The 9,551-nt window shown below is 48.2% G+C and overlaps 1 protein-coding gene across 6 annotated transcripts in view; it reads right to left on the bottom strand.

Annotated features, from left to right (window-relative positions):
• Positions 1-247: 247 nt before the first annotated feature.
• The window catches only part of WDR59 (WD repeat domain 59), a 49,003-nt gene continuing 39,699 nt past the window's right edge, over positions 248-9,551 (bottom strand). For all 6 annotated transcript variants that reach the window (XM_066194425.1, XM_066194420.1, XM_066194424.1 and 3 more), the window contains 7 exons: positions 8,861-8,942; positions 6,895-7,007; positions 5,735-5,882; positions 5,570-5,642; positions 4,397-4,523; positions 3,845-3,987; positions 248-1,948 (listed from right to left, as the gene is read on the bottom strand). In XM_066194425.1, the coding sequence (XP_066050522.1) occupies positions 1,713-1,948; positions 3,845-3,987; positions 4,397-4,523; positions 5,570-5,642; positions 5,735-5,882; positions 6,895-7,007; positions 8,861-8,942 (922 nt within the window). In that variant the 3' untranslated portion in view covers positions 248-1,712. The remainder of the gene's footprint in view (positions 1,949-3,844; positions 3,988-4,396; positions 4,524-5,569; positions 5,643-5,734; positions 5,883-6,894; positions 7,008-8,860; positions 8,943-9,551) is intronic.

Raw genomic sequence — 9,551 nt, 5'->3', positions numbered from 1 at the left:
AGAAGCCTTACAACTGCGGGCAGTTCCCGGTCTGTTCCCAGGCTGGTGTGGCACACTGTCCCAGCCAGAGCTGCGGGACACAACAGCCCCTGAGCTACTGTGGGGCTCTGCTACCACCGAGCCCCCTGCTTTGGGGTGCAGGGAGAGGGTCATGGGTGCAACACTCACCACCCACTGGGAGGAAGAGCTGCTGGGGGCTCCCCACAGAGGGAGAGCCATGAGAGCGACACCACATTATATCAGAACAGCACTTTAAAAAAATAATTTTAATGTTTTAATTGTTTAAGATACATCATCTGTTTATTCCACAGCAGGATCCCACAGCCTGAGCTAGCATAAGGGTCGGGAATGGGCATGGCACGTGGCCCCACTCAGCAGGCAAGTGTGGGAGAAGGGATCAGCGCTGGTACAGGTGGGGGTAGCTCCAGCTGGCTCATCCCTGACCACACATTCAGCCAAATCCAAATCTCAGGCTTAAGCCAGCCCTTGAGAGTCACAGGCTGCACGTTCCAGGTGTGCACACAGTGCACAGCAGTGTCCCTGCGCTGCTGTCCCACAGGCATAGCCCCAAACAGACAGATCCATCAGTACATTCTCCAGTTAATGCTCCACAGTAAGAAAAGTCATAAACCTTTTGCCTCCGTGGATCCCACCATTCTTCCAAACCCCCTTTTTCCCTGGAAACTGCTGCCTCCCTGTTCAAGAGCCTCATCACTCCAGCAGCAGCAAATCTCAAATTACCCATAATTTTCCCCATAGTGCTTGGAGACAGCAGCCAAAAGGAGCTGTATGGAATAAATGTCCTCTTTGTGTTTTCTCAGTGAGGGAGCAAAGGCTTTCCAAAACACCACATCTATGGAAAGACAGTGCGGATCCCAAACTCAAAAGGCAGATGCCTTTCCCAGAGTCACCAGAAAGTGTCCACCAACAAGACAAGGACAAATTAAAGTGCATTTTATCACCTGGTCAGAGGAGGAGATGGAGATACCTTAAAGCCTAACAGTACTAAAACTGCTGGAAGCAACTAATCCCAGGGACCTTGGATGCTTGTCTGGGCTTTTCATAGGTACTGACTAGTGAGCAGAAATCTATTTAAGAAGTAAGCCTGAAAAATGTCATTTCCTTCTCTTGCTTTGTGGTGAAATCTGAACGATGTAAACAGCCATTCAAAATAAGGACCCTGCTGCTTCCAGAGAAACTCTGAGCACAGTTCCATGGACTATTTCCTCTTCAAACACCATTTACAACTCACCTTTAGACCTTACTGTTGCTTGAGAATTATTTCTACTTTAATTGTGTAAAGCAACTGTTTTGCTCAGTTTAGCCCGTGTAAGGAGGCAGCTGGAAAAGACTCTATATTGCTGGAGCGAGTTTGGCTCTGCCAGGTGGGCCCTTTCCAGGGGAGCTTTCAAAAACCTCTTCATCCCAAACTAACCAATATTCACCCACCCTTCTGGAGGAGAGAGCTTTTCTGGTCTGGCATCCATTGCCAGCAATGGACACAGGGAATTTGGTCGAATTGGTCTGAAAGCAACCTGGGAAGTGTAGGAGTAATGGAAGCACTTGTAAACATCACCACAGCACATTACCAGGACATCCTGCTTCAGCTTCTTGCAGCAATCTCCTCCAGACAGAGCAGAGCAGAGCTGACTCAACATGGCTTGGGAATTAAATATTCGACCAGTTCCCGGGCGGCACGCCGTCCCCACTGCTCAGAAGGTGCTCTCGAGCAGGCAGTGGCACCCACAGCCCGTGGGACAGACTTCCTGGGTGCGGAACCACTCCATCATGTGGCTGGTGTGGCCTCCGTGTCCGCAGGTCAGGCAGAAATTGGAGGAGCCCCGCACGGCCACGTGGCAGATGGCGCACTGGAAGGTGAAGCCCTTGCAGATGGCGCACTGGGTGCCGCGCACCTCGCTGCGGCAGTGGCTGCAGTACACGCCGAACTCTGCCGGAGGGGACACACGCAGAGTGGGACAGTTAGTGCTGGCGGAATCACGGACAGAGCAGCCCTGCATACAGCCCCTTGCTCAGCAGATCAGTCCCTGAAGCTGCCTCAAAGCCCCATCAGGATGGGAGAGTGGATGATGTTCAGCGTTCTTGGTTTGTTCTCCACACGCGATTAAAGGAAGGGGAAACCGGAGCACTGAGGCACTGACTGGCTCACCAATTCCCCTGATGGCTACAGCTGTCTGCTGGAAATGTGGGTTGGATTTCAAGCTTTGGAGACACTGACTCATGAAGGCTTCCTGCTGGGATCATCCACCTCTTACCACTAGGAAGTGTCACTAAGCAAGCAAGAACAGCCTCCATTTCTCATCAGAGAGCCCACCTGATGGCTCCTGTATCAGACTGCCAGCCATGGAGGGGCAAAGGCAGTGGATTAAGTCACCTGTCTTCACTCCAACTACTCCCCAGAAGTTGTCCTGGGTGACAAGGTGGGACTACTGCTGTTTCTCTGGCATCCTTCACTTGTTTTTCTCCCCCCTGGTCAAGCACATCTGTTCCCAGAGGTCTCTGAAGAAGTTTGGCAGCTGTCCTTAATCTGGGCATCTACGCTGCTGAAAGTATTTTGGGAGAGAAGTTCTCTTCACCTATTTGCTGGCTAGCTCACCTAGTTAGAGATCTCACAATTTTAACATAAGGACACTTCAGCCCAGGATCAGAGATGAAGACAGGGCATCTCAGAGGGAATAAAGGACATTCATCAGCACAGAGCTGTGCATTGCTGGCATGGCAGTATGTGAATTTTCCAGCTTTCCTGGAGAGATGTTACAGTCTACAAAACCCTTGAAACAACACCTGCAAGCCTCTCCTCCACCCAGAACTGTGAAGAAGTCATCAAACCCATTTACTGGCAGAGCTTATCGCTGTCAGAGGTTAAATGCCACATTTGCAGTGACATTTCAGTAACCAGTGGACACCTAATCCATGTAGCAAGATGCTCTGCCTAAGCAGGAGTAGAACAGCTTGGATTTTGCCCTACTTGCAAGCTATCAGTGATGGACTGAGCAGGGAGGGGGCTGCTGCTCTTAGTGTTGAAGAATGCTGAAACCAGCTTGATGACACTACCCCAAATCAGACCCATCACACGGATAGGTAAGGCAAATGCTTTCTCACCAAGGCTGGCATCAACAGGGATGTGAAAGCCCTGGTAGGGAAGGGAGAGGAAGATGTTTACAGAAGAAACCAAAGAGCTGATAGCATCTTACTCAAAAATAAAGCACATTCTGTTGAGCAGGCAGGACAACACTTTATCTAAAATTGTGTGACTGACAGTCTATCACTTCACACCATAAAGACCAGTTCCAATTTTAAATGGTGAAAATTTTAACACCCCTCCCTTAGGTGTGTGTGAAGATCCTTACCTTGGGTGGGGACACCCCTCAAGGTCACTCCTCAAAGCTGAGTGAGAGATTTGCCCATGGTCATTGCTATGGGTGGACATCAGTGTTTACCTGATCATTATTAAGCTAGCTTTGATATTATTTATTTAATAACCACTGTATTACTAGTTTTAATTTTCTACACTGTGTGGTAAATAATTCTGATTAAGACCTTTTTAGTCTAATGAGTATCATTATATTAACCAATTTAAATAAACCCTTCATATTTTATTCATATTAAATAATTGGTTTGCTATCATTAATCCTGTGGAACGATTTGTACCAAGGTTCAATTACACCTGTATAACAATTTTAAACCCTTGTGACTCCCTAGGGTGGGTCTCTCAGATAACCTTTGTCCTTTCCATCCATGACACATCCTGCCCTGCAGATGGCACGTTCCTAAGCTCCTGAGGCAGAGCTGTGTCTCTGCCTGGGCAACTGGACCAGACACTCACCAATTCCCTTGTGGGGATCAGGAGGACATGAGACAAACTTCAGAACCTCAGCTCGCTTCTCTCGCAGGCCCCAGCGATAAAGGATTTCTCCATAGCACTTCTTAAAGTCATCAAATTGCTGAGTGTTGGCAGGATCCAGCAGCCTAGAGGAACAAACAGGCTTGTAACTGATTGACTGTCAGAGACTCTGGTTGTAATCCTCTTTCCAGCAATGGCTAGGCTGGAAATGCAGCAGGGCACTTCCCACAGGCTGCTGAAACATTGCTGATCACAAACTGGTCTGGCTTTGACTTGTTCTGCACTCCAGGGTGCACACTCTGTGGGTGGACTGTCCTTTGGGGCCCTCACCATGGCCTGCTAGGGATGTATAATGTGTAATCCCAGCAGCGTTGATCTGCAGGATGGAGCTTCTTCAAGTAATTGTGTGAATGACAAGGTCTAGGGGCAGGTGTGGTACTGTACAGCACCAAGACAGACCTGGCCATGGTGTTCCACGTGACTGAGACACAAGTAAGGCATCTCTGAATATCCCTGAAGCACATGATAACCTACCTTTTGTTTTTCTCATGCTGGTCCTTCTCCCGCTCCCGATGATCAGGATACATTAGGTTTCCATAGCGGAAGTCATCCGGAGAAGACTCGCACCAGGGAGTGGAGGTCTGCTCTGTGTCTTTGTTTGCTGCAAACACCAAGAGGCTGTGAGTGCATCTCCCCCCTCAAAACTGGAGTCAGGAAGGGACATCAAAGACCACAGGTTTGCACCCCTGCATTTCAGTCCTATCTCGGTCCTACCACCCCCTGCATTCCAACAAACACTGCCCCGCCTCCAAGAACTAAGTGCCAGCCTCTACTTGCCAAGTGCTTCTACTACACTTTTGGTGACAGAACTTGATGGGGATCACCAGGCAGAGAAATCTGATGTGCAGGAATCCCTTTTGCCTTCTGCTTTAGACAAAAAGTAATCAGGCAATCAATCCCATGGAGTTTGCTTCGGAACATTTTCCTGGGCGGGACTGGGTTCCTCTTTCCTAGACAGGGAGGACTCTCATCACCAGGACTGCTATTACGTAAAGGGGCCTCTGCATGCAAGGTACTGCCCTGGAGGCAGGGAGATGACTGCTAATAACTGCTACAAAAGATTATCCGCTCCCCTAACCCCCATCCTCTCCTGTTCCCCACGTCACACCTGCCTTGATATCACACTGAAAAGTTAGAGCTGTGGTACTAACAGGGCTGATGCTACCCCAGGCCCTGTATATCACTAGGAATCTGCCAAAAGCTTCAACTCTGACACCAGAGTCCCCCTTCGTCACCTTTGTCACAGTGAAAAACCTCTATGAATATTCACAATACAAAGAAGCCAGTCTTTCCAAATGCTGCATTTTTTCCATTGAGAGAAGAAAGCCCAGCACTTCTTTTCCCCCAAACGCTGTGGAATTAGCTGGCTGATGACATTTTGAGGCCATTTTCGATATTCATTGAATGAAGAATCTACTGAAGCCAGAAGGTGCAGGACTGCAAGAGCCTCGACACAGATACTGCAAGACCTGCTCACTTCCAGCCACGGAGTCACACCATACTGGCCATACCCCACAGAGCTGCTCTGGCAGAGCACATCTGCAATCATAGCCAGTACTAACTCCCTCTTTTCCCCACCATAAGAGCCATCTAAAACCTTGGCCAGAGGGGCAGGAGATTCCTTTATTTACTAGCCAGGTCTCATACCTATGCTCCAGCCTCCAGTACCAATTCCAGGATCTGACATGCTGGAACAGGAGCCAGAGGAAGTAAAGCTGGGCTGTTGAGGGGGAGAGGAGAATAAATCATGTAATCTATGTGAGAGACATTTAAAGATATCCAAGACAAATGGGAAAGAAATGGAGATCGTACGTATCGGCTGTGGGAGGCCAGGTTGGAGGCACGCTGAGGAAAGGGGACACAAGAGTTTAGGCACCCCTGGAGCCTGGACTGGGCTTCAAACACACTGCAGAGCATGGCCAGGGTCTGTACGTCATGGAGCTGTGAGTAATGAGCCAGCCTGGGAAATGAAAAAGACAGTGTGAGACTGGGAAGAATTCAGTGGCAAAACCATTGAGATTCCAGGGCAGCTAATATCAAGCCTGTTGCATACATGGGTTTGGGTGTCATGACTGCCCACAGGAGATATGTACACTGAGGGCCTGGGTTGGCTTTTCTGTCACATCTTTGAGGAGCCAAGTTCTCCTGAAAACATTCATGCCCTAAATTGGTGGGAGAAAGATGGGAGCTCTGGGAATCCAGCAGTGCTTGGGCTCTGTTGGAGCCATTAGGCTCACTCCCAGCCACAACGTCTTTTTGACAAAGCCCTCTGGGTGCAAGTGTCCTGCGCCTGGATCACAAGGCAAAAGGCTCCTGCAGGTTTTCTAGAAGGCTAGGAAGTTTCCAGTTTGCTCTGAAGGCTGAGAGTGATAAAGAACAACCTGTGCTATGCTCTCACTACTGCCATGCAGTAGGAGAGAGCTCGGCCAGGCAACAGTATGGAAAGTACAGCACACAAATCCTGCACTTCCAAATAGGGTGGATCAACAAAAAATATCAGTTACAAATTATGTGCCCCCCTGAGCAGATTCAGCACCTGGAAGATATTTGTAGCTAACACCTGGCTTTGATGCCACTGGAACAACTTCCCAGTAAAGCTAGGTGAGAACAGGGAATATAAAAGTGGAAAAAAGATGCTGCACCAACAGGTTCGTTTAGTAGGGAGCAGGAAACCCAAATCTCCAAGTCAGGCATTGTGGGTATGGCAAGCAGAGCTCCACCTGTGCCTGGCCTATTGCTCAATGCTGGCCAAGGAAGACCTGAGTGATAGGTGGACGGTAAAGGGCTGCCTCCCGTATGCCAGAAACACATTTGGAGTTTCCCTTTGTGATGCATCACAGGCTTGAGATGGGAAAAGAATCCATGCTGCAGCACTACCCCAAATCTGAAATGAACCCTTACACATAGATAGTTATGGAGGGCTCTGCTTCAGCAACCATTCCCCAACCCCTCCCCAACATTCAGGCACGTACAAGGACTCCAGTAATTGACGTCCAAATGGATGTTGTGCCCAAGGTATCTCTAAATCTGGGTCAGACTTCGGTCCAAGACAGAGATCAGTGGCTACCATGGCGAGTGACCAAACCTGGCAGACAGGAAGCAAAAGCAGCAAAGCTACAATTAGGATTAACCACACTCCCAGGGCATAGGTGTGCACAAATTCACACACAGACAGACAGATAATAATGGAGTTTTTCTGTTTGTGTTAGGGTTCTTTTTTTCCCCCCCCTAACAGCAGAGAACAGTTTCGGTCTCTGTGTTGCAGATAATACAGAGTTTAACACAAACCCAAAGCTTTCCCTGTCCCCCTCGTTTTGTGTTTGAGTTAAACACAGAAGTAGAACAGTCTATAGTATATTAGTGCATTTTATATTCACAAGCCTCAAAAGGTTTAGATTTGATACAGTTCTTGGGTTCAGAGATGTCTGGTGGCAGAAAGTTTACTGGTCAATCATAATTTGCATAAGAAATATCCTTTCATTAGTGGTGTCACTGAGCACGATTCTCCTAATGCAGCCTGGCACAGACAGGACACTGTCTTTTCTACTTCAGAAGTTTAACCACTTCACATGAAATTTCTCCTTCATTTATCATCCCCTACTCTGAAAATGGTTCCATCTTGTCAGTCTCCACACCACTGATCTAGGAATGTTTTTTCTGCTGTGCCTTAAAAAATGGGACAGTTAGAATATTGCAGGGAAAAGGAAAGCTCCTAGTTTAGCATGAAAAAAAAAAAAAGAGCAGGAAAGGAAAAAGAGCATGGTGCTAACAAGACAGCAGAAATTAAGAGAACTGGGAACGCGGACAATAAAGAAAAACCATATGCTCTAAGTATAAAGAACAAACTGCCAGAAAAAGCAGTCCTAAAGCTGCTCCCCGTGAAACCAGAGAGAGCAACAGAAGAGAAACCGAAACAAGGACTGGGCTGAGTAAGAGAGTACACAGAAAGGAAACAGGAAAGATGCCACTTCCTACACTGCTACAAAGCACATCCAACCTGCAACTTGCAACTCAAGCCTGCATGTCTGCTGTGAGCTGCACTACAGGATGGAGTCACATAGGACAGGAAAAACCAAGTTATCTCAGAGAAATCTTGCTGAAGTTACTCCACCCAAACTCTGGTCCAATGTGGACAAACCAGACTGCAAGAGGAAGAACAGACAAAGGGGAACTAGACCTTCTTTCTCTCTGCTGGTGTCACAGAACCCAAGAAGCAAGACAACGGCTTCAGTCAGCTTCTGCTTAGATCAGGTAAGCCTATGCATGTTGCCTGTCCAGCTCTAGGAAGGGCCAAACGCTGAGAAGATGTGCACAGCTCCTGTGGCACTGCCAGTTCCCATCTCTTTCAGGTGCTCCCATGTCCTGTCAAATGTTCTGCCTGTTGCAATGGACTAATCACAGGGAAAAGCATAGGCCAAAATAGCCATTTCCCTCCCTTTTTTAGCTGAAGGCAAATAGCCAGCCCCATTTTGGGGCCCCTGGGCCCAGGCTCTCTTGGGAGAAGATAGCTGCAGTTAGTACCCAGTGCCAGCACAGATGAATGCCAAACAATGGGAACAATTACATAAGTATGAAAAAAATTACGGATCAAAATGCTGACAGCAGCTAGGCAACTCTGCGCACAGTTACTCCATTTGATGACTCAAAAGCAGGCTGCATTCTTCATTTTGCCTACAGGAATTCCCTGAAAAATGTGTTTCACTCAGTATGGCAAAGGGCATAAAAGAATCTGTGTGCAGTCCTGGGACGGAATCTTTCAATGCCCAGAGTCAGTGAGATGGGGACCACCTTGGCAGCCGTTCGACAGGCCTGGTTCAGCAACCAGAGAGCCCCTGATAGAGCTGCTGAACCCCAGTGGCCATTCGGGTGTGGGTGACAGCACGAGCCATTGGAGGGTAGCACAGCATGGTGAGGAAGAGGTCTGATTCCACGGCATACCTGTACGAGATCCCTCCGCCCCACAGCCAAGGCTGAGGCAGCATTCTTCTGGCAAGTCTCCTGGATGTTATTCACGTTCAGTCTGAAAAGAAAGGAGGTAACTCAGCTCTGAGTAACTGCCATCCTCCTCCCACTATTCATTTTTGCTAATACAGTGCACATCGAGTCCAACTCCACGCTAGCTGGGATTGATTCTAAGCAACACCATTTCCAAGAGGATATCAGACCAAACTTCTGCCAGGGTATTGCGAAGTCCAGAATCATTCTTGTCCCTAGAAGCTGGTGCCATTGGCTACATGGTCCTGTTGCCATTCAGCCCATCAGTCTGCTCTGGCTGACTCAGAGGGAGACGGGGGCACACTGGTAAGACCCAGGCTGGCTGGGGGATAACACACCCACCGTGTGAAGCCTTGACAGGCTGGCAAGGTGGGCTGAGGAAGCCCACGTGCGCTTTTCTGCCTGTCAACAGAAATCTTCCCAACATTTCAACTGCTTGAGATTTTTACAATATATGGAAAAGGGTCAGGCTGTTTACACAAGATGTCCCAAGAAGTAAGGTCTAACAGGTTTTTTAAGAGAATATTTTTTTTAATAACATAGAAAGGGAGAGAAAGAAGGGTTTTTTTCCTCTCTTTCTTTCCTCAGAAAGGAAACCTGCTTCTTCCCTGAATGTCCATAAACTGGAAATTCT

The sequence above is a fragment of the Chamaea fasciata genome, unplaced genomic scaffold (assembly GCF_029207755.1).
Source record: "Chamaea fasciata isolate MVZ Bird 193981 ecotype frontalis unplaced genomic scaffold, bChaFas1.0.hap1 SCAF_12, whole genome shotgun sequence".
In the NCBI taxonomy this organism is placed as follows: Eukaryota; Metazoa; Chordata; class Aves; order Passeriformes; family Sylviidae; genus Chamaea; species Chamaea fasciata.
Note: the sequence above shows the minus strand (reverse complement) of the source record. Positions and strands in the feature narration are given on the sequence as shown.